Raw genomic sequence first — 24,529 nt, 5'->3', positions numbered from 1 at the left:
ACAGTAAAAACCTGGCTAGTGAAAGTCCTGAGCAACCTGCTCTAGTTTGACCCTGAGGGAGTCAGGGCAGAATAGATGGTCTTGGGAGGTCCCTTCAAACCTTACCTACTTTGTGGTTCTGTGAACTTGAAAGCACGTGTTAGTGTCTGTTTCTGCATCATGTTGTGAGGTGTCATTACAGAATAATAAATTTTCTGTCTTCTTAAACATTATGTCTTTTAAAAGATAGCTAGGTCAGATACCAGTTCAGGAATACCATCCTTCAGTCACTTCCTGATACAGCTGAAACACTTTTCTCCTACAACCCTGAAAGGCTCTGCTTCCCAATCAATTCCAGTGGGATCTGAACACATATTCTTGAAGAAGAGAGGACAGATATTACCCTTTGAGTAATTAGAGGGCATAGAAAAGAAGGTACAGTCCCTCTTCCAAGTCCCTCAGCAACAGTGCTTATGACCATCGCTGAAATTCCATAGACAAATTGTGTCTTTGCTCCCTAATGGTTATTGTTTTGTTTGAGGTCTGTGTCTCCCTAGTGAAGGAAGTTTTTATTAGCTCTTTAAGTATGGGACTGATTCCCCACCTGGCAGTGAATGAGGCTCTGTAAGATGTTATCAGAATAAGCTGAACAGCTTTCATGCTGCAGTTATGGGCCCTGAATTGCTTGGGGAATAAGAGAGGGCTGTGGTTGTCCATGACCTCATCACAGACATGGAGGTACAAACACCCTAGGACAGCCTGACATATGCTGCTGGTCCTAACACCTTCCTTCTCCGTGCTTTTGGTGCATGAACACTTAAAGCTGGATCCCGGCTGGTGAGGAATAACAGTTCCTGGAGGAGAGGTACTAGCTCTTACTCATGCAACAAGCATCTGGTGGAAATTTTTTGCAGAGAGATTGCATTTAGAAATAAGAGCCTAAATTGTGTTCTCCCTGTGCTTAAAGACCCAGGTGAGGTATCAATTAGTGCTAGTGTTTGACAGTGTGCTTGGCAGTTGTCTTGGTGGGGGGGGTTGTGCTTTCTCAGTATATACAGTGCTCAACACGTTTGTGCTGTTGGATGCCAATTATGATGATGGTGGCTTTTCTGGCTTCAGAAGTCAGCCAGGATGTGAATCGAGGGCTTCACTCATCTGCTTTCACTTAGGTCGTGGAAGGACTGCTAGCTGGGAATAACTTTGAATCTTTATTGACATGCAGTGGATTTGAACTGGTAGCTTGGAGCTGAAAAGCCTCATACTGCTCAGCAGTGTCTTTTGTATAACAGATGTGAGAAGATGAGCGGGGAAGCTATTTATTGCACACGCTCCTTTTCACAAATTTAAGAAAGAGTAGAAATTTTAAAACATTTTTTCCATACCAAAAAGATGCACAGCTCTTTTTTCTACAACTTCTATGGCTGTTTTCTCTTGTTCTGGATATAAGCTTATGTGTATTATGTTAACATATTAATCAAAAGTGTTTTGGATTGTGTATAGAAAAAAAAAAATTCCCAAAATTCTTCTGTATGCAAGTGCTGGTAATTTTAGGGGCCTGGTCCTAGCCCTTTCAATGCAGAGAGACATCTGCTGAATTCAGTGGTACGAGGTCCTGCCCTGCCCTGTGATTATGCACTTGGGTCTGCATCTGCATGGATCCTGCTGCAGGCTGGAGGTCTGCATTTAGACATTCACACAGGAAAATTTAGCGTTTTGAAAGATGCAGAATGCAGCTGTTTCCTGTCATTATGTTTCACATTTACTTAAGTCAGCAGTTACTCTTTTCCAAGCAGCGCCTTTCAACAATAAACAAGGCAAATGCTTCCAATAGAACCTCTTGATGACTTCTGTTTAATTTAAATATATATATTGCAGCAGCAAATACAGCAATAACATGGAATATAAAACCCAGTAACACATACTCTAAAAATGATATGTAAGTGTAGGAGGGAGAGGAAAAGAAGATACATTTATTCTGATTACTCATGCTGTATTTAGGGTGATTATTGTAAGTTGGAGGAGCATGCACTATATATTTTTATGTGTAATAAATAGAGTTCTCACTTTACAGGCACAATGGAATTCCATCCTAATTGGAATTGGAGTGAATGAATCAATAATTAGTTGATATTTATACCAAACCCAGAGGCATGCTAAGTGCATTACAGATACCAAGTAAATTTCAAGATGATGGTCTTTATTTTCAAATCAGTAGGCGATTTAGGGAGATGGGTGTTTAGAACAGGAGACTGTGAGTGGTTCCTTGGCCAGAAAGACCTACTGAAGCACAAATCTTAGTGCCTGATGGCACCAGGTGGCTACCCAGCACTCTGGCAGCCTTTTCTAAGGAGTCTTTCCCTTAGAGCTGTTCCACACAGGGAAGCGGGTGGGTGAGAGAGAGATATAGTGCAGGGATTTTTCTAGACCTAAATAAGAAGGCTCAACAAAAAATGGTGTAATAAAATAGACATTTTAATAAGAGATAATAAAAAGAGGAATATAGATAGCAAATAAATCTTATATCACTTCAGAGGCTGGAAACCCTATTTCATGCAGCATCAGATAGACCTTGGATGGATTTTCCTCCTCCTTCCCATGCTGTAGTGCTTTTTATTTTGTGTAGCAAACAAAATCATGTATCTTTTCCTGATGAGCTGGGATGTTGTTTCTGCCATAACAGCCACCAGCACACAGCACAGGCCGGCACAGGGCACTCCAGCAGGCTCATGCAGTGGCTGCTACTGCTCACCTACGGGCTTCTCAAACCCAAGTGCAAGGTTCAACAGAGCAGACATAGCCTACAGGATCACTGATTCCTTGAAATCAGTGTCTTCTGCAAGTCTCCCAATACAGAACTGGGTTACAAATTAATCCAATCTGAATCCTGTAATAAACCTAGATTTGGCTCTGTGTTAGCTGTAATGAGTATTGAGAAAGAAAGTCTGAGTTTTATTTCTGCCCCCCTTTTTTAAGAAGAGGTGTATAATCTCAGCAATCTTTGGGGGGACGTGTAACATTTTGTGAGTTGGACTCAGTGATGAAATGCTAATTCTACTTAGAGCTCCCAACAGCGCAGTGCCGTGATACTGAAGATGCAATATCTGGGCTACTGGGTGGACCCTGCTCGAGGTCCCTTTTGATGTACAAAATGCCACCTCTCAGTTTCTGTGGGACATCTGTGTGCCTTGCAGATGGAGGTACTATGCCATCTCTGCCTTGGGATGCAATGCAGCACGAGGAGCGCTGGCATATGGCACTAGTAAGTGCCAGCTGTAGCCAGGCAAAGGAGTGTTCCTTGCCCTCCAAGGCTGCACAAGCTGCTGCTTGTTCAGAGCTCAGGTTGTGGCATCTGAGGCCAGTGGTACGGGATGCCCTCCCTGCTGTGGCTTGGCACCCAGACCTGCTGTGAGCAGAGAAGGGCTCAGATAGCACAGAGCTCAACCAGTGGAGCAGCGTCTCTCTTCCTGCCTCATGTAAGGTTAGGCTGGCAGCAGAAGTCGGGAGAGTTTTCCTCCTTGCAGGTTTCCCCCTTGCTCTGCAGCCTCTGCACCTTTCCAGAGCAGGCTGGGTAGGAGTAAGCAATGCTGACAATGAGAGTCAGGTGGATTTGGAGAAGGGTCCCTCTTCCTTTGCCTCCACCCTTGCCTGACTAGGCTAGTCACAGCCTTCTGCGGCTCTGGCTCTGCTTCTCCAAATTGCTCTGAGGGCAATATTAACATCATCTTAATAACTCTGTCAGACTTATCAAAGGATTTGTTTTATTAATTCCAAGACTGGGTACAGCAAATAGATTATAGCTTGGGCCACTTCATAGGCTTAACGAGCCCTTTCTCTGCTTACTTATCACTTTTTTCCCAAATCTCGTCGTGTTAACTCCTTTTTCTGTTCTTTGTGTTACTATTTATTGAATATCCTCAGTGCTGTATATGTCACAGGGAATATGCCCAAAGTCCTTCCTGTCCATCATTTTTTTGGATGATAAGAGAGGAATGGAGGCAGCACAATCTGCAATGGATTTGGGGGTCATAAATACCTTTGGTAGGTGTCATGGTGATGTTCTGAGAACAAGACAAAGCTGAAAATACTTAGCATGCATGCAGGTTCTTGCTCAAAAGGAGGAGAGGCACTCTCTTTCTGTGGCATATGGTGGGTAGTGCCCTGGTTTCCAGTCTCTGTGTCAGTCTTGCAAGAGATGCAGGCAGAGGTGAAACACTACGGGCCTGATTTCAGTACTTAGAGCAGACAGCAGGGTGCCCACAATGAAATGAATTTTAGTTTCTTGGGTCACATGGCTAATTCTCTTTATTATAAGCCAGAAGACTGCTCCAAAATAGGTTAGTTTTTATGGTGGTCGGCATGTGGAAGTCCACTGTTGTGTATCGTCAGCAGCAGGCTCCCTGTCATCTTTATGTCCTGATAACCTAGCATTATTGCCTTTGGTGGATCTGAGAGATCTGAAAAGTAGCTATGTTGGAGAATACAGGGAAGGCCTTCCTGGAGGGAAGGCTATTTAATTTAGGGAGATCCATCCGATTACTGTCTCTTCCTGATGCCTAAATCAATTAAAACAGGAAGGCCACTGGAGAGAGACTGCCTCCTGTATCTGTTGTGTGAGTCATCTCCAGCTTACAAGAACATCTCTTGCTATGATTTGATGCAGCCACTGAAGTGTCACATTGGTTGATTTAGCCCTTGTTAAAGTCAAGAGAAAATTGGGCTTGTAATGGGAAGCTAGTTTCAATGGTAATTAGAACATGAGGAAGCAGCTATCCATGGGAATGTAACTCTCTTGTGAGTGGTTTTTGAAAGGCTTTGCAAAGCATGAGGCTCTCTCACCTTGAAGGGAAATCTGAATGAGGATAGGAGCTTCCAGCCCTAAGTGTTTGCATGGAAGCAGGCACAGAGATGCCTAGGTAATGTTACAGAAGTGTGAAAAAACAGGCAGAAGTATAAGCAATGTATGCTTTTAGAAGGTCATAGGTTCTTGTTTCATCCAGGCTGAGAGGGAAAGAGAAATCATCTTCCTCTGTTTACCACTGAAGATGACTTTTGAAAATGCAAAAGCAGCCTTCTGTGTAACTCTGCCACTGCTGCTAATATGTGAATGGCTTATAGTGGTTCCAAATATTATAGCTAAAGGCAGGAAAGTCATTTAGACCCCCCCTTTTTTTTTCTGTGAGTGGCCACTTAGGTGGAAAAAGCTTTGGCACTTGTAGTACATAACATGATGAACCATATGGTGGCTTTTGCTCTGCGTCAAACATTGAATGACAAATTGTAGTGTTTGTGGAGGAGACTGTGCACTGTACATGTGTAACTTGGGCACATGCTACCAGAGTGTCCGTGTTTTTCTGTGACGTGCTTTGCCCTCTGGATTTATTCCTCCTTCACAGGAGCTGTAGCTTGTTCTTGGCCCAAGTGTTGCAAGTAAATTTTAGGGCAGATGAGTGCTTTTTATAGAGCTACATGTGTGATACTGCTAAACAGAAAGAGAAGAGGGGGTCTGGATCTGCACTGGGCCCTGGTGAGGAACAAGGACCTCCAGAGGGGTAGAGTGCTTTTAGGCTGATTTGTTCAAACAGTCTCTATTTCTTACTCATAAACTTGTCAGCCTGTGTTTCTGACAAGAATAACAGCTTTGTTCTTACCGTGTTTTCTGGCCAGATGGTATAGTACTGTATGTCCCTAGGGGAGGGACAGGCTTCAGATGGGTTTAGGTGTGTGCTAAAATTTACTAGTTATACAAATGGCCTGGTACAACTAACCCAATAATAAAATTCAAACCTAGTCCTGCTGTAGATAGATTAGTACAGCTGCCATCCAGTTTAGAAAAGAAGTGGCTACAGCAGGAGATGAGGTAGATAGTTATAATCAAGAGTGCTGAGATGATGCTGGATAGAGAATGTTTATTCATATTAAATGTTTATTCATTTTATAAAGCAACAGGTAGAGGATGCCCAATGCAATATATTCGCATGCAGGTTTCAAATGAACAAATGAAAATACTGTTTCATGCCACATCAGTTCCAGAAGAGACCAGAGAAATTCAAGGAGGAAAAAGTCCATCAAGGTTTGTTAAACATTTTGATCATGGTGCAACGTCCACCAGCCTGTCGTTGCTGGTCAGTAAGGGTACTGTGAATTTGCTCAGTTCCTTTGACTCTTCCCTGAGTACCTGTGCTTGGGTGCTGTCAGAAGCTCGGCCTTTGTGTCTGTCCTGCTCCATTACTGAAGCTCTTAGCTTGTGGCGCCTGGCAGCTATTACTGACAGATTGTCTGGGGAGACTGCGTTTTGAATTAGAATAATAAAATCCTAGAAAATGGGATTGGATAAGGTCTCAAGGGCCAACTAGTCTTTCCAAGACAAGATCAGGTGTATCTGAAAAATCAATGAGAAATACTTGTCTAGTCTTTTCTCTAATAGTTGCCAATGCTGGTGGCTAACTCCCAGCAGCCACCTGTTCCAGAGCCTCACTATCCTGTTGCTACCTAAGTTTTCTAACATTAAACCAAAACCTCCCTTTCTGCATCATAAGTTTCTTCTCTTTCTATCTGTGGTGAATATGGAGGACACTTGGGGTTTTTTTCTGCTTGCACCTACCTTCAGAAGTTATACAGTTGTGTTTCTTGATGTGCTCCACAAGACTGTGAACACAACTGGCTGAATGGAGATGAACAGGGGTGTTGTGCAAAAGAGCAGGGAGCAAATCCTCTATTTCCTCTAGTGCCCAGGCACCTAGGATGAAATACAAAGCAGCTTCATCCTGGAGAGCTCAGGCAATGTATCTAGGCAGTTTAAGTGCAGATCAACAGATTGTTTGGAGGGCACCAAGTAATTAAAGTCTGGTTGGTTTTTTTACTAGGCGTAGGCTACAGAACTATTGACTTTTCCCCCCAGCAATACAGCCAGGACCTTGAGGAATGTACATGAGCATATTTATTGGAATGTGTGGGAGAGGATGGTACTTTCACTGAAAGCCATGAAATCAGCAAGCAACTTTATCTAAGAATAGTAATGATATTGAGTTAATTAGAGGGATTATTATGAATTCATTTCTCTAAGACTTTTTTGTTGTGGGGTTTTTTTTTTTTCTTTTTCTCTTACTGGAGCTAAGTAACTCTGTGCATCGGTTTCTGAAAGCAGCAGGCATACTTAATCCATCTATACCATCTTGATATGAAAGCACTTTTCTAACTAGCCAGACAATTTCAGCAAAACCATAGTGGCTTGCAAACGTCTCCTCAGCTAGCTATAGTGCACACTCTGCCTCACTGGGTTGCCTGAGAGGAGAAAGCTTGGCCCCTTGAGGTAAAGGGTCTGTTTTCTTTAGTAGATACAGGATCCTCTCAAACTTCATACACTTTAGAGGGTGACATACTCAGGCATCTGTCAATCAACCTCACGTTTGACCCTCTGGAGAGGGCAGGCTGTGTGCATTAGTGCACACAGTCTGGGGAAGAGCATTGGAGGCATCAAATCACTGTTAATCATTCAGATAAGATTTGAAAAGAAATCCCTTCACCTAATTTAAATCAGGAATGCTTTAAAATCACATGGCACTTTTAGTAGCATCAGCCAAGTTTCATTCTGCCACTTTAAGTAGTTCTTGTTGTTCTAACTCTGACATGCCAAACTGCTGTATGGTGTTCCTATAAGCTGTTAAACATCTGTCTCTTTTACTTCAGAGCTGGCTGGATTTCAGTACTGGATGAATGATTCCTGTATTCACAGCTAATAAGTGCTTTGGGATCCCAAGTATTAGCTATGCAAAGGCACAGTACCACAAATGTCTGCAATTTTATGCAACATATCAAGTGAGTGCTATTCCCGAGAGACTGAAGCCTAAGAGGTCCCATAGGACAAAGGACACAGAGAAATGTAATTGATTGTAATGAACTTGTTTGTGTATGTGTCACCACTTGTCTCTACTGAATAAAATCAGAAGTGTTCAACACTCCATTAACACAAATTGCAGGGTCCTATTCTTCTAGAGTGAAGACAATAAGGCCTACACCTGCTAATACTGTGAAGTTCTTCATGATTCCAGTGTGCAGCTCAGTGACAGAAATCATAGGCTCGAGTAGTCTTGGATTTATTTCAGTACCCTAAACATTTAGCAAATCAAATAGAACTGGTCAAATTTACTTCTGTGGCAATTCAGTTGGAATCAGTGGAAGGCTACCAGGGATGAAGCCTATTACCAGAGTAAGACAAAAGATGTTAAGTAAATATGAGGGATGAAATCATGTGACACTCTTAAAGTAACTGTCAAGTCCTTTATGAATTTAACGAAGTTAAACATAAATACAACAGTCTTCAACTATCTCCTGTGTGAGCATGTGTGCTACAGGGATGTTGTGCTAATGCGTGGAATTGATCTCGTTTACAGAGCCCATCTTTAACGAAGGAAACTGTTGTTAGAAGCTGTTTATACAATGTAAATGGTATTTCTTCTGTTGCTGTAATGCTTCCAGGTGGCTTTGAACCACTGTGTCCTGAAGAAAAAGACAAGGAGCCTGTACAGTTTTGCACCAACAGCACTGGTACAGAACAGCTTGGTGCGGGAGGTGAAGCAGGACCATAGAACCTTAGCAGAACAGGTTAGGGTGGAATGTGATGAGACCACTTGCCAAATCAGCATCTGGAATTAAGTCTTTGTTTGATAAAGTATCAAATTAACAAAGACATTGCTCATTGCGATTTGAGGGATTTCCAGCACAAGCCAAAATGCAGCTCTTCATTGTATTGTTAAAATGTTGCATCAGAACTCAGTTAGGAGGAAATCACCCGGTTCTGTCACCAGCATCTCTTGCTACCACACCACAGAAGTCCAGGCTGGCTCATCACATATCTTTAAGGCCCCTTTGAACCCAACCCATTCTATGCTTCTATGATCTTTTGAATCATTTCACAGGCTGCTGTATATGCATCAGTCTATGATGTCTGGGACTGTTTTCATACATATCAGTAAGTCAAAGTAAGTGACTGAGAGTGCCCAGCCAGTCACGCTTCTGCCAGTGAAATTGTACCTATACCCATTTTCTGTGTTTGCAGCACTGTAAGAGCCAAATTTGGTTTAGAAAAGCTTTTTTAGGTGTCGGTAACTGAGCTTCAGAATAAGGTCATTTTGCTGTCTACAGGCAGGATCTCCTCTTATTTGGGAGTGGGACACCTATGACAAAAAGATGCCTCTAAATGTTATAACTTTTGCTCTCCTCCTCTTGCCAGTTTCTGCCTGCTCCCCAGTCCTCTCCTCACACTGGAGTTCGGAGACAGGGTATCCAGAGCACCCTGGAATGGGATCCCAGAGAGCTTGAGGGACAAGACAGTGCCATTCACTTCTAGGAGCTTATTTCCACTTAGCCTAGGATGCTCCCACCTGACTGCCGGTTTGATATGTGAATTCAGTCAATGGCTCTCAGTTTAGTTGGCAGAAGACAGGTGTCCACACCCATCAAAGCAGGGGACAAGACTGAATGGACCATGGAGATGGGAACAAAAGCAGGTCTCTTCAGGTCACAGTGATGTGTACTGGTAGGACTGGTGTGTACAGAAAGCCTGTGCGTTCCTTGTCTTCCAGTTGGAGAGAGAAGTGCACTCTCATGACACCTTGCCTTACTGCTGAACTTTGTGGTAAAAATGTTTAAAAATACCTCAGATGTTTCCTCTACAGGCATAGGAATGATCTGAGCTGTAACGATGTTTGCTTTCTTCCTCCTGCTCCCCTTCTTCCCCCTCCTTTCCCTTCCACCCCACCCAGATGGCTGGGGCTGCACCAGACAAAGGCAGCAGCCCTGCTGATCCCTCTTTCAACCCAGTTATTAGCATCAAAGAACAAAAGCAAACAGCACCGGCTTGCGGCTCAGCCCTTTACAAAGGAGCAATAAATGGACTCTTGTGTATAGGATAAAGCAAACTCTGCCTTGTCTTTTGTTAAGAGCAGACCTTTCTGTGTTTGAACTGCACTGAACTGAAGAAAGAGGAGAAACCTCCATCTGCACGGGAGTGAGTCCCATGGTCACTGGGCTTGTTGTTAGCCATGGGTTCTGCATGCTCCCTGTTTAACCTGGGAACGCTCTAGCTCCTCAGTCCCTGTGGGGGAAGGAAGGTAGTCCAGATAGGAGAGAAAGAGAGAGGAGACATGTTTTAAACAGTCCTTTTGAAAACAAACTAGAAAACCATGAAGAAAATCTGAGAGAAAGTCTTAGATGACAATCTGATGGAGAATCAACTCAGCTCCCCAAATCTGGTCACTCTGCCCTTTGCTATTTCTATCTTCTGCCTTCCTTGAGGCACTGGATTTCATCTAATTGTGGAGCCAACAGCAATAAGGTAATGCATCAGAGGTTTCTTAGTAAGGGTCCCTTTTGTCAATATAGGCGACCACAGTTATAATTGTACACCACAGTAGAGTGGCACACACACTGTAGAGGTGTTGTGGGGTTTCCTGTGAGGACTTGCATGCCAATTTCAGTTGCATGCCATGGCAGTATTTATTATAGGGTCTTTTGCAAAGGCTGACTGGCTATATGCCATTCTTGTCTTCACAAAGAAAGCAGTGCTTTCTCATGTGTGTTTTAAAATAAAACCCAAGTACTTTTACCATCTGAAAATCAGCATTTGCCAGCAGATACCACATGGGGGGGTGTCTGCAATACAAGAAACTCCCTTTGTATTTAGCATGGGAAGTAACACTAATGACCTGGGCTGCCACACAGGTAACTACTGCAGAAGTGTCACAGAGATGCCAACAGTGACTTTTCCGATGCAACTAGTGTATACAGAAATTGTGTTGGGTGGAGACTTACCGAAAAAGATACAGCAAAAAGAAAGCTAAGAGTAAAACCAGTCAGGATCAGGGATGGCTGATCTTAAAGGCATTGGAACAAAAAATATGGGTAAAAAGAAATTTCCTTGCTTTCTGCCCCCTGTTACTTGCCATTGAGAAGCTACATTTTAGCAATGCTTGCGTAGCTCTTAACACTTAATTGTTCCACTTTTTAACAGCTTCATGACCTGTTTAATTCACGCACAGTTAAAGAAGTATTATTTCAAGCATTGTATCAGTTACAGACCGCTGCCTCTTCTCTTATTTGCTTAATGTGTTTATCCCTTGCTCACCCTTGGTTAGCTCTTTCCTTTGGCCTCTGTCTGCTGATCCTCTTTATTCCCTAAGCATCCCACAGATTTCCTTCTGGAGCACAGACACCCTGGAGAGGCTGCCTGCTGTTCCTGAGCCCGCAAGGTAGCCCAGGCTGCAGCTGTGCCCGTTCCTTTGTCAGGCATGCAAGGAGGCTGAGAGGCCAACATGGGTCTAGAGCTTTGTACCTGATTAGAATAGGCTTTGGGGCAGCAGCTGGATTACCAGAAACATTTGCAGTACCTTATGGTGCTCCTTTCTTCCTCTTCAGAAATGTGTGATCATCTTCTCTGACTGCTACTGATTTTCCCAAGCAACACCTCAACTCAAGTCATAGCTGTGGACTTGTAAATTCTTTGGCATCGTGCTCACGTTCTGCAGTGGTGTTTAAGGGTCTGCTGCTTCCTTCTGCCCCTGCTGTCACCTCCTTTTGCCTTCTATCCTCGGCGCATGCATTGCTGCCTAACACTTGTTTTCTTTTCCTGCTTAAAAATAATTACTTTCAAGTGAACTTTCAGTGCTAAGTGTCCTTCCAGGCTTGCATTCCAGGACACTAGATCTTAGATAAAATCATGTGTTGAAAGAGGAAAGGCGACAAATAACACTCATCAGAACTGACATACATGTTTAGCAGAAGCTATGGAAATTAAATGAGTTGATGCAACAGTCCCTCCCCTCTCTGTGCATTGTTTTATTTGGGTTATTATCTCCTTTGGGAAGAGTGTCTTGATGTATGTGTGATGTACCACAGGGACTTTTCCTCAAATTATTCTGGAGCCATTACAAAGTGATAAACAAAAAGCAACATGTGCAAGAATCGCTCACTCACCACTGAAATGCAAGTGTCTTGGGAGGACAAGTGGCAGCAGTTTCACAGCAACACAGCTGGTTTGCACAGGAAGAGGGAGTACTGATACAAATTGGAGGGGATATTCAAGGAAGGAGAATATATTCTTAGACCTTGGTGTGTGGCCAAAGCACCCAGCATGTCATGCTCCTAGACTTGTGGCAGATGTGGTCCAGGACCTGTAGTAGTCCAAATCATTAACGTATTGCTTTGAAGTCTTTCTGGAAAGATGATAGCTGCAGCAGCACAATTCCTGGGCAAGGTACAAGCCTTCATGGAAGAATGATACCCATGGACCTGGCCCTACTGTTTCCTCAAGCAAGTTCATTTTTTTTCTTTGGAGGGCTGTGTTGAAAGGAAAATACTGATCTAGTCTAGTCCCATGAGATTTCAGGGGTTCATCTCTCATGGTGTTATGGTAAGTGTAGCTATTCAGAGCAAGACTAAACTTGGGATGCTAAAAATGTTATGAGAGCTATTTTTTAGAGAATGTTCTCTGGGATTGGTGGGCTCTGCTCAAAAGAGACACTACATTCAAAAATATGCCTATTTCTGATAATATCACTTGCATAGTCTTGCTCCTCTCTTTTTTAAAGGGCTAATTTATTCTGGGATGTATGTGATTGATTCTGAAAAGCAGTTTTATGTCACAAAGAGAAAAACAAGAAGAATGATATTCGGTCTGAATTCAGCATCTTGTGAAAGTACAACATGTAGGACGTGCAAGGCTCTGGCACTCCTTCTCCCCCACCACTGCTTCTGTCTGCAATGAAGGATGTTATTTTGGGAATTATGGGCAGGAGGAATGAAAGGGAATGGGCTCTCTTCCAGACTTTGGGACTATGTTGAGTGTTTTGCACCTGGTCATAAATTCACATGGCCCCTTATAAAAGGGGAGCAGGTTCTTTTCTTTTTTCCTGAAGACTTGCTTGAATTTATGTGCAATAGAAACCTTCTGCAGACAGGTTGTTTTTTGTATCTTTCTTTTGCATTTGTGTGTGAAAACCAGTAGAATATTTTAACCAATATTCCTACAGGAACTGATGTGGTTTGGTTCTATCTGATTCCAGGAACTCTCTCTCCGGACAGATATGATGGTGGATTCACTTTTACATGCACAGTGGAGAGGGATCCAGTGCCTCCTCCCTTGCATGGCTGGGTGCTTGGCTGCAGATGGGTGGCCTTCAAGTAAACCTAATTACTTCTGGTTTTGCATGAAAGTGATTTCCATGCAAGGATACTGAGTTGCTGTGTGCATCTCTAATGGCTTTTTTCTCTTCTCTTTCTCTCTCTCTCTCCCTCCCTCCCCCTTTTCTGCCTTCTGCTTGCCATGAAAACACCTCAACAGATGTCAATCATATTCCAGGTAAGTGTTGTTTTTGCTGAGCTGAAAGGTGGCTCTTTAAGGAGTGGTGGTGGGTGGTTACCAGGGGCACTTCCTCGTCCTACTTCCTAAGAGTGTACAGAACAAATCTTCATACTGGACATCAGAGGGTCTGGATTGCAAAATCTTCGCTAAAAGAAGGGGTTCATAGCAACAAAGGTTACAAACTTCCCTCTCCAGAGATTACATTGTGTTGGTCAGTTAAAGGGATGTTTTCTGAATGAAAATTACGTTAGAAATTGTTGCTTGTATGGCTAATTACCTGGCATTGAACATTGCATTATATACAGTTTATTTCTAATTCATCTGTGTGTAGTCTGGCATACAAACCTAGTTTAGTCATTTTCCTTCTCCTACTGCAGTCTACCCCATTAGCTAGTCCCACTGATAACCTGTTGGGTTTCATTTCCACTAACAAAGGAGTTTTTTGTTGTTGTTTTATTTTAGGTTTTAAAAACCACGGAGTATTTTTCTGGCTGAATGTGATCGTGTGATCTTATTTAGGTATCAAAACTCTAATTCCCAACAGAACACAAATGATTCATTTAAAAGGAAAAAAGAATGTGTGTTTTATGTGCTTATTTGGGGAGTTCTTCCACAAGCAAGTATTTTACCACAGAGAACTCCAAACCTTGCTCCCCCGATTGCGGTCTCTTTGCAGAAGGGATCCAAGTCCTCCAGCTTCAGCTACAAGGGTTGATTGAACTAGACCACCTTGCGCTGTGGTCCACATCCTGTTGCCAATGAAGCTTAAGAAACTAATTTTTACCTCATGCTCAGGCAGCTCCACCTGGTTTATCATTATGTGAAATGGAAATGAGAGCCCAGGGAAGCAGCTGGCATTGCCGTGGCTGGAGTGGGATGATGGGAGAATTGAGGCGCTTTTCCTTCTCATCTTTCTGCATAACTTTTGCTAAACCCGACCTGGACCTGGAATGAGTTCTTAATTCAATTTGCTTATTTTCTACACTTGGATAATCAGATTTTTGAAACACTTCAGAGAGACACAGTGAGGGCCAGTCATTCGGGTAATTTCCCTGCATGTTTAGCCTTTTGGCTTCTCTCATCAGCCCCTTTTTATTCTGCTGAGGTCCTTTGCATTCTGTGCACATCTCAGCTGGCAGCAATGGGGACGGAGGTGGCCAAATGGCAAATGTTGGCTGGCATGCCTTGGAAAGAAAGGCTCTGTCAACCATAACACTGAATCTTTTCAGTGACCCATGGGGCTGAACATGTACTTCCTCTGCCCCAGTCTGAGTTGCCCAGGAGCTTCTGTCTCCTTTCATCTTGGCTGGATCTGACAGGACGTGCACCAAGGGCTTGGGGTCACAAGTCTCTCCACCATGTCTTGAAACTGTTGGTGTCTGTGGCCGAGGAGGATGGTTAAACTGGGAAGGCATGACCTGACTGCTCTGTCAGCAGGACTCATGATATTATGCCACAAATGAGTGTTGCCTCAGCCAGCATCAGAGCCATCTCCAAGGCCTGGACAGTGTGCAGGAAGCAACTGCATCACTAGTAGGGGCCCAAGCAGAGGTGGCACAACCAGGACAGGACTATTGGTGTTACTGTAGGCACCCTGGAGCTGTCCATCCTTCTGCTCTCTGAATGGGCTCTTCTGCCCTGCTGCTCAATTCTTCTCATAATTGATATGCTTGAATGTGCTTTTTTTATTCACCCTGTTGCTCATACATGTGTTCTTGTTCTCAGAACTGTTGTGTATTTTTTCATGTGGATTTCTAGTTGCACGTGAATGCTCTTTTCCACATGCTCTTGCAGTCATCTGTGTTTTCAGTCTGACAGTTACCCGCACCTCATTATTGGGCTCTGCTACTGTTTACTCCTAAGCAGACTAATCCCTCTGCCCAGCTGACCCTGAGGAGGACGCTGGTGTTGCTGCATGCCTGGGCGGCGACGAGGACCACCAGAAGGGTTTGGGTGTGCACTTCCACTCAGCCTGGCTGTGCAGAGGCTTTCTTCCTATTTGGCCATCCAGCTATCTGTATTGTGAGGACAGAGCCCCAGGCCCCTGTCTAAATAGTTACTTTAACCATTCACTGTTTGCAAGACAAATTAGTGATTTTATGAGCTAGTGGTAAGTCTTTACCCACAGGCAGCAGAAGGGCTGTAAAGAGCCCATTGATTAACCGAGTATTTTTTTATTGTTGAATAGACTGGTTAGAACTAATTCCCCAGTAAGAGAAGGTAGCTGTGAATAGGCTGGTGCTGGCAGCAGTGGGGACCACAGGGCTCTGCTGGATGCAGTTCCTGCAAGGTGCAAAGAGGTTGATCTTGTTCAAAGTAAACAGAAATCTGTAGTATGAGCCTTCCCTGGGTGCGAGGTCTCTGCTTGTGAAGAAGGGGGACTCCAGCAGCAGGGGCTGGTATTTCCACTCCCTTCAAGAGCCAACTGAAAATTCCATCTGGTTTATTTCACAAATCAAAAGGAGTCGGTCAGATGTTAGCCCATTTGCCCTGCAAATGTTATGTCCCTGCTCTCAAAATAACACCACCACATTGTAAGCAGCAAAGTCAAATATTTAGAGCAGAGCCCTGCAGTTGGGACTGTTGCTGTCTGTATGCAGCTGGCTCACTTACTTTCTGTGCCATATAGAGGAGAAATAACTTCTTTCAGTGCTTCAGTTTTCCCCTTGGAGTTATAGCTACCACCTCACCTTCACAACATGCTTAGAGCTCTTGGGATGGACATTAGGGAGGTTAAGAGCCTTATTACAGAGGTTAAGTGTCTTGGCTGGGGAGTGGTGTGCAGCACAGACCAGAATGGATGCCTCTGTCATCTCTGCACAATATCTGCCTCTTTCTTTGCACCTTCTCTTTGCCAGTGTTCTAGGTTCTGAAGGACAAATTGTTGGGGAAAGACCAGTAGATCAAGGAGCAAGTGATATGCTCTTGTCTCATTTATTTTTTTTTTAGTGGAAGAATATATGCAGGAGAAAGAACTAAATATAGCTCCATGATATTATAGTGCCTGGAACTGATACCTGGGGAGTGCTGGCGTTTAAATAGTGCTTTTCCTATTTGTGCCATGCTTATCCCCTTTGTGGGAGAGATCTTCAGATGTTCATGGAGAGGAGGCTAAGAGGTGAAGTTCTGGGTATTTTGCTGTCATGATTTTACTGCTGACTAGAGTCTGCATGTAACTGAATGGACACAACCCAGTAGAAATGACCTAGTTAGCTGGGGCCCTGAGGAAAAATTAGTCCTTGTTTGCCTGAACAACTCCTTCATAAGGATACGGAGATCCTTGAAGGCACAAGTGTAGTAGCACTTTTTTGATCCAGATCTTTAATCTTTCAAACTCCATCTTTTAATGCTTCTTTCCCTTCTTCACATCAGGGCTGCTGCTTTAGTCTGGGTCCCTAACTCCATGTCAAAGGGTCATTTAAGCAGTACCTGTATGCTGGTTTCTGCTTCCTTGAAGCTGAACTCTGCTTTTTGGGCATGAAAATGTGTGAATTGTATTTCAGTCCATCTGAAGTCTCTTACTTGCAGAAGGTACTAGGTTCTCAGTAAGAATCCAGCCATGCCATATCTTCAGTGCCACTCATACAGGGGTTTGAAACCAGTTTGTACAGGCTTAATGTTCTTCTTCATTGGTGCCACTGTTGTTGTCATTCTTGCATGCCTTTGGCACAGGCACTGTTCCCAAATCGGATTCTCTTGTACTGAAATGTGAATGTTTTTCAGCTCTGTGCATGCCCATTTGCAACAGTATGGCAGTAGTGATCACTGGGGTCAGAGCAAGAATTCATTTAGCCCAGAAGTGTCTTTTGATGAAAGCAGATGCTTTGGAAGAAGTTTAAGAAACTAAATTAGCAGTGGTCTTCTCCTGATATACCTTTGTGGTTTCTGGTAGTCACTGTTTTAAGGACTTTCTGACCTGATACTGCATCCAGATCATGGTGGTGCATTTTCTTTGGACATCTCCAGTCTTTTTTCTTTTTTTTTTTTAATCCACTTACATTTTTTAACTCCACATTATCCTGTGATAACAAGTCCCGTTGTTCAATCATTCAGATGTGGGAAGTACTTTCACTTGTTTTTACACCTATTACTTGAGAATTTCATTCAGCGAATCCTGCTCCTTGTGTTGTGACAAATCAGAAAAAAATTTATTACCTGTTCATGTGGTATTTTACCTCTATAATATATATCATCAGAGATGTCTTTTCCAAGCTGAAGAATTCTATTCCATGCCTAACAGTTCTTTTCCCACCTTGTGCACCTACTTGACCAGCTGCTCTGATTTGCAGTGATCATACACATCTTATGGGTCAGCCATAAGATACATTCACCCTCAGGTCTTGCTACCTGCACATGTTCTGTTGTGTGTGTGCCCACCTTTGTGAACACCTGCATGTTTAATTTCATGCTTTCAAACACCGACATGTTTGTAGCTTCCCTATGTGAACAGTTGTAGGAACATGTCACGTGCAATGTCAGAATGCTGTTTCTGCCACGAGGGAAAGGAAATAGTAGGGCTTGATCACTATTTCTGCCCATAGATATTGGGGTAAATGACTTTTTGGCTTCTAGCTCATGCTCTTATTCCTTTGGTTGCTCAGAGTAGGTGCCACTCACCCTTGACTTACTGCCCCCGATAATGACAAAACCTATCCTGGAATTACATAGCAGAGGAAGCAAAGGGGATGGAAAAGAGGAGCTAGCACAGCTGTTGTGTGTAATTGGATTGGAAGGTGGCCTCCGGCTACAATAACAAAACTACACTCCCGTCTGGCCTCACCGCGGGGCCTGCGAGGAGCCCCTTGGCTGTTGTGCATATCATGGTTGAATTGAACAAAAATGACTGATCCCCAGCCTGTGCTACTGCCTTGCCCAGTTAGAAAAAAACAGGCACCATGTATGCCAGCAGCCAGGGAATCAGGTCATCCTCTTGGCAAAACTGACCTGTCTAAGCAGGTAAAAGATCTGAACTGGGCCTCAGAATGATTTTTCCTCGTCATTCATTCTTCACATCTCTCCAGACAAGGATTTTGCTCCTTTCTCCAAGTCCTATCCTTTGGCCCTGCTGGATTGCCCTCATTTTGGTACATGAGGACTCTAAGGGAGTGTTCCTTGGTCTGTGGGTTATAGAAAGACTCAAGAACCCTGTTTTAAGAAGGACCACATGGGAAATGAAGGACTTGTCAGCTCTCCTCCTGAACTAGAAAAGGGAACTGCTGATGGAGCTGGGGAGGAGGCTCAGAGGAGAAAAAAAGCCTGTTTTTTAAGGAATTACTAGTTTTAGGAAGTTAGGAAAGGAGGTGTAAATAACAGACTCCATTACTCATAAGAGTGCTCTTCTCTATAGTAGATGTAATTTCATTTTTGTAAGAATCCCTGGTTTGCATGATTTCTTTCTTCAGCTCTGCCATAAAGGATTTGCATGTATATCTGTGTATCCTGGACCAGAGGGCATGATGTCCTGCCTTGGGCATTGGAGCTGCCCTGTTATTGTTTGAAGGGGTCATGGAGCCTGATTCCCAGGAAAGGATCCTCTGTGGGCAGGCCTGTCCTGGGGAGAGCTGGGCTGTTGCCGCTGCCTGGCAGTCTCTCTTCTCATTCATTAACCGCTTTTTGGCTAATCATCTGGCAGCATCATTAAAAGGAAAATACTGAGGCTGCCTGCCTCAACAGAGCAATTCAGCAGTGCATGCACACCCACGCACACATGCACACCCCCAGAGCACAGGCCCACTAGCACAGGACAAGCTATAATTAACTAGATGAAGGAGTCCATCTTCCTTTGTTGCAGCAATCAGTTGTCACTCTCAGCTGTGCTTTGTACTCTCCCCACCTTCTTAGGTTTTGTGGCTTTATTTTTCCATTTTAAACACTAAGTACCCAAATGTGGTGCTGGGGAGTGAGGATCAAACTGCCTCCAAGGTTTCCTTCATTTTCTCCTCCACCCTGAAAATTACCCCCGGAAAATCCTTAAAGATGAGGACTGCTGTTTAACTACATTGCTCTTTCCTATCATTGTACTCTGAGGTACTTTTAAAAATGCCCTAGCTTCATAAGAAATCCAGTGTTGTCCCTTGGTACTTCATACAATTAAAGCCACTTAATTTTACTGTTTTGATACAGAAAGCAGATTGTTCACAGTTTTTTTAAAAAAATGTAGTTCTTTGGAATGTTACTTTGAAATCAAGGGAGATTAATATTAACCTTTAAGAAAATAATACTGATTTGGTAGTAGGTGAAAGAAATACCAAAAAAACTTCCAGACCTAAATAGGAAGAGTCAGTTGTGGCAGGCATAAATCATGGCCAGAGAGCAGAGTTTACGTGTCTGTCTGCCCTCAGCAATGGACATATTATTTTAATAACAAACCAATGTTCTGAAGAAGCAGACCACATTCTCTTCTCATTACTGCTGAAAGTCTGAAGAAGCTGGGGCTCCAGAGGCTAAGCACAAACAGATGCTTATTATTATCATCTCAAAACCCTGTTGAGGGCCTTCTTCCGAAGCCATGTGATTGTCCTCACTGTCACTCTCGTCTGAAGTTCAGGAATAGCAAGTCACCAGATTCCTGACTTTGACATAATTTTTTTTTGCAGGCAGATAAGCTATTTAACCTGAGGTTTTCCTAAACTTTTTCCAGTGCGCTTGCTACCCACTGTTTCTGTTGGGCAGCAGTTGTGCCCAGCCAGTAGACTATTAGAAGAATGACTAGATTGGCTGAGAAAAAGCACACAATCCCTTGACCATTGTGGCTCATGCAGGTTTGTGTCAACCTTTTCCCAGTTCTACACTGGCTGGGTTTGCAGCCCTGAGGCTTTAATCAGGGTTTCTTGTTGAACAAATCTAAGATTGAAAGGAAAGCATGTTTAACCTGGATGTAGGTGGAAACTCAGATCCTCTTACAGGATTTCCCTGGAATGGGATGGCTATTGGCACAAACAGTGGTTGTATATGTGAATAACATGCTTTGGGGCCTGATGAATTTATTTGGTGTCCTGAGCCTGCTGAAAGCTTTGCTGGCCTTTATGGTTGATGCCCAAATAGCATGGTGATAGGTGTCCCCCCTGTTCTGGCAAAATCTAGTCTAGTTTGCAGGTCTGAACAATTCTCACACCTCTTGCATTGCTTTGTTGGATGCCGCCTTATTTTATCTTAGTCCAACAGCAGGTGCTGCCCCATGCCACCTTGGGATGACTTTGATTTTTATGATTTGAAAACTGTTTTAGTGTCTTGTCATGTCTTGAAACTGATGCAAAGGTGAGACAATGATGTCAGTTCATGTTTTCCATGTTGCTTTTACTGTGACTAATTTGGGGCCTTTGTTACAAATGCTGCAAATGTCACAGATTTTAGATCTGAATGGTTGAAGGTTTTGGTTGTTAATGACATTTTGTTAGAGATAAATACACTCATTTTCACTCCTACTTTAAATTGCAAGGGAGGAAAATCTTCAGATGAGAAAAGCTGATATGTTATTGCATTATTTATATTATTCTATCTAATAATGAATCTGGAATTCTGTTAGTGTTCTCTTTGTTAAAATAAGGGTCTGTGTCAATGGACAGCTTAAAAGATAATACTGTTTTTTTGCTATATCTCCAAGTCCACCATCCTTTTTTTTTTTTTTTTTTTTCTCCTGTTTTAAAAGGGAAAAAGTAGCATTTTGGGGAAGGACATTATTTTTCATTAATCTACCTACTTCCATTGTCCAGTTAGGACTAGGAGATCAAGAGATACATACAATACCACAGCTGGTGTTGTATTTCACGTTTGTCAGGAAGCAGAAAGAGCATTTCTTAGGGAAACTGTCTTTTGCAGGCATTTGAACCAAGGCCAAACCAGGGGCCAGAATGGTGGGTACAGCTGAGGGGTGCACTCTGTCCTGGACTGCACGTGAAGGGTTTTGTGCTGTGCCAGGCTGATGTGCCTGTGCACAGCGTTGGTCTTCTGGAGGTAAGGACAAAAGAAGTGCTGATATTCCTGGCATTTTGAGGTTTTATAGCTCATCTGTAGCTGGTGGAGAGAGAAGGGGTCTCCTTACAGTGTGATTCAGGGTGTCTAACGCAGGCTCTTGCTTTGAACCCCCACTGGAGGTTTCTCTTTGTCAGTGTCCTGTCTCCCCAAGTGGACAAGGCCCCTGCCATCCCTGGCAGCTGCACCCGTTGGAGCTGTGCCTCTTAGCTATGGCTTTCCTTCCCCGTGATGTAGAAGGGCTGAGGGCTTGGGAGCTCTGTCTTGGCTCTGGGTGTGACGTCCCCTCCCTGTTTGGCCAGCTTCAGCTTCATATCATACTGCCACCTTCTTGCTTTTTCTCCTTTTTCACCATTACGACAGGGTGTCTGTGCTTTGTAGGTCCTAACAACTGTACTTCTGTCTTCTCATCTCTTACAGTGCCCTTTAGAGTGACTTTCAAGTGCCCATTTCGTCAGACCTAAGTTTTGCCTATCAAGAATGATGGGGTCAGTGGCCATAAATACAGACACAAATTAAACCCACTCTACTAGCAGAGCAAAATGATTCAGTTAAATTATGTCTTCTAATTTAGACCAGAAATACGTCCTACAGTATCAAATCTGCTATGTTTATTTATAGCTAAAAACCCGAAAATAATCTAAACCTATGTTGTGTTTCTGATTATTTTTCTAAAGCCACAATAATCTTCAAGAACATTAAGATATCTGCATTCCTTAGACTGTACAATTATTAATCCCCTTATCTGGCTTGGAGTTCTCTGTGGGTGAACATATTCTTGGGATGATCTGGATTTTAGATTTCTCCAGCAGACGCAAAGAAAAAATACAAAAGAGAGAGAAACAAATTCAAACTCAGCATGCTGCTTGTTGAAAAATTGCATTCTAATAAATTCATTTGCCCTCTCAGTCTCCATGAAATTAAAAAAATCACAGCCCTGTTTGATTAATAAACTGACTTAAGATAGGGGGTGTGGGGTGTGAGGGTGTGTGTATGCGTGTATCAAAATCGCTGGCATACTAAGTGCTGTGAGAGGTAGGAGATGTGGAGAACGAATCAAGCTTAGTCAGGGAACCAAGTCCGAAAGGGGTCACTCATGGCTTGAGTGGGTAGGACTTGATTTTTGTTGTGTTAGTTCTGTGATATCATGTGTCACAAAACTAACTAATGCATCAGTTGATGCTTAATGGGTTGGGCGTGAATATATATACAGTAGTATCTAAATAATAATCTGTATGAGTACTTTTGTACAACAAACATATTTGAAATTTGGGGCTAGAAATGGATTTTATTTGAAACAAAACAAGGTTTATGCCAGAAAGAGTTATCAGACAGAGGCTGGAGCAGCCCAAGTGACCACCCCATCTACAGAGCTGACGGTGACTGTCACTGCTGAGGGGACCTGCTCTGCTTTCTGGCTTCACCTTGTATTACAAGACCAAAGAGTAGCTTTAGCTATAGAGCCATAAAGGAGCATGCTGTCCTCAGAAGTCAAATCTCCAGTTCTTCCCAGAGCGGAAATGGAGTAATATTCAAAATAGGTTACTGATAATGGTTTTAGTTCTTGCCAGGTCTGGTGTACTGGTGTCTAATTAGTATGTGTGAGCAGTGTTGGTCGACTCCTAAAAATGCATGCTGAAGCCACAATGTTCAAGAATGAGGATAGCTTTGTTTGTGTATGCATTTAGTCCAGATATTTCAACTGAAGCAAATGTGGTGAGATCATGGCCTCCCTTTCACTGACCATTATAGTCTTGAACTTTAAATCTTGAGCTGAGGAGAAGTTATTTCTATAGCTCTGCAGAGGAGCAAATGCTCCCGGCAGAGCCCCTTTGCAGACATTGGCTTTCCTACCCATTTAGCCATACTGGTGTGCAGTGCCTCTGGAGTCGCTCCCCAAGAGATCTGAGGAACCTCAAACACTGTTCTGCAATTACGAGCAGGTTTATTCTACCTGTGACAGATGCTTTCCTGCTCAGTGTGGAAAGCAGCACCTGCATATGTCTGTGCCCCGTGTGCTACACCCATACTTGATCTAGTTCAAGTATGCGAGCTCCAATCCTGAGAGGTATTGGACTGCAAGGAGTGTGCATGGGTATTGCTTTTTCTGTTTTGTTCTTTTTTTCTTACTCTCTCTCTCTCTTTCTCTCTCTCAAAGGCCTCTCACACCTGATGATGGGTGAACAAGGTAAGTCCTTTGACTTTCTCTTTGTTTCAGTCACTGATCATGAAAAAGCTTTGTCCCTGCTGCTTTTCTGAGCTGGGCTTTGCATGACAAAAGCAACTAAGTCTACTGGGTGCCAGTCAAGCCATTTGCATTTTTGCCTCTGTGTCCCATGAGACATGGCTACTTGTCAGCCTGGGACTCGGGTGCCCAGGAGGGAGCATGAATTGATTCCATGGACAGTAGAAGAGGTACGCTTCCCCTTTCCATGCAGCCCACCAACTATTTTAGCTTGCCATTTCTTTCTTGTTGTTCCCGCTGTAATAACTCCCACTTCAGCCTAGCAAATGTAGACCTTGATGTTGGTCTTTAAAGAGTCCAATTATTACAAAAAATATGTTAATAGCCCTCATGGCATGATCCTAACTCATTATGAATCCTGAGGAAAATTGCATATAATGACCTGTATGTCCTGTGTCTGCAATTTAAAATGTTCAAATATGCACAGAGCAAAATGGTTGAGAAAAAGAACAGGGCTAACCTCAGGGGGGCTACAAATGGGCTCTAGGCCTGTACCAGAGTTCACATTTAATATCTCAGCCTAGGCTGTGTTAGCCTAGGCTGTGTTACAGGTCCATTGGCTGTGACAAGATAGGATCATTAGTCCCATTTTGCCCTGGGTGTGGGGGTGTGGAGCCCCCACAAGGGGGCTGGAGCAAGAAGCTGGTGAGAAGAGACGAGGTGAGGAGAGGGATGATTCTGTTTTCCTCTGACAGTGTCAGCATCTTGCTGACATGGGTACGCAGGGAGGAGTTAGCAGTGCTGGTGATGCATTCTAGTCTTGCGAATCAGGAGTGAAATGGTTGAAGGCTTAATACAAGGTGAGTGCCCATGGTGCACTGGGAAGACCTGACCAACTGTTTTGTCTGTGGGGAGAAAATGTGAGTTTTTACTTCAAAGCCTGATGAGGCTTTCCTAGACTAGATGTACACAATAGTGTTATTGCCATTAAGTGAACACTGAGGTTAGACAGTCCAAAGAGTCAGTAAGGTAGAACG

The 24,529-nt window shown here is 43.3% G+C and overlaps 1 protein-coding gene across 21 annotated transcripts in view; it reads left to right on the top strand.

Annotated features, from left to right (window-relative positions):
- The window catches only part of NRXN3 (neurexin 3), a 1,021,997-nt gene that overhangs the window by 71,301 nt on the left and 926,167 nt on the right, over positions 1-24,529 (top strand). For all 21 annotated transcript variants that reach the window (XM_055812570.1, XM_055812560.1, XM_055812519.1 and 18 more), the window contains exons 3-4: positions 13,316-13,333; positions 23,466-23,495. In XM_055812570.1, coding sequence (XP_055668545.1) covers positions 13,316-13,333; positions 23,466-23,495 — 48 coding nt within the window. The remainder of the gene's footprint in view (positions 1-13,315; positions 13,334-23,465; positions 23,496-24,529) is intronic.

This window comes from Falco peregrinus, chromosome 1 (genome assembly GCF_023634155.1).
Source record: "Falco peregrinus isolate bFalPer1 chromosome 1, bFalPer1.pri, whole genome shotgun sequence".
NCBI classification, from domain to species: domain Eukaryota; kingdom Metazoa; phylum Chordata; class Aves; order Falconiformes; family Falconidae; genus Falco; species Falco peregrinus.
Note: the sequence above shows the minus strand (reverse complement) of the source record. Positions and strands in the feature narration are given on the sequence as shown.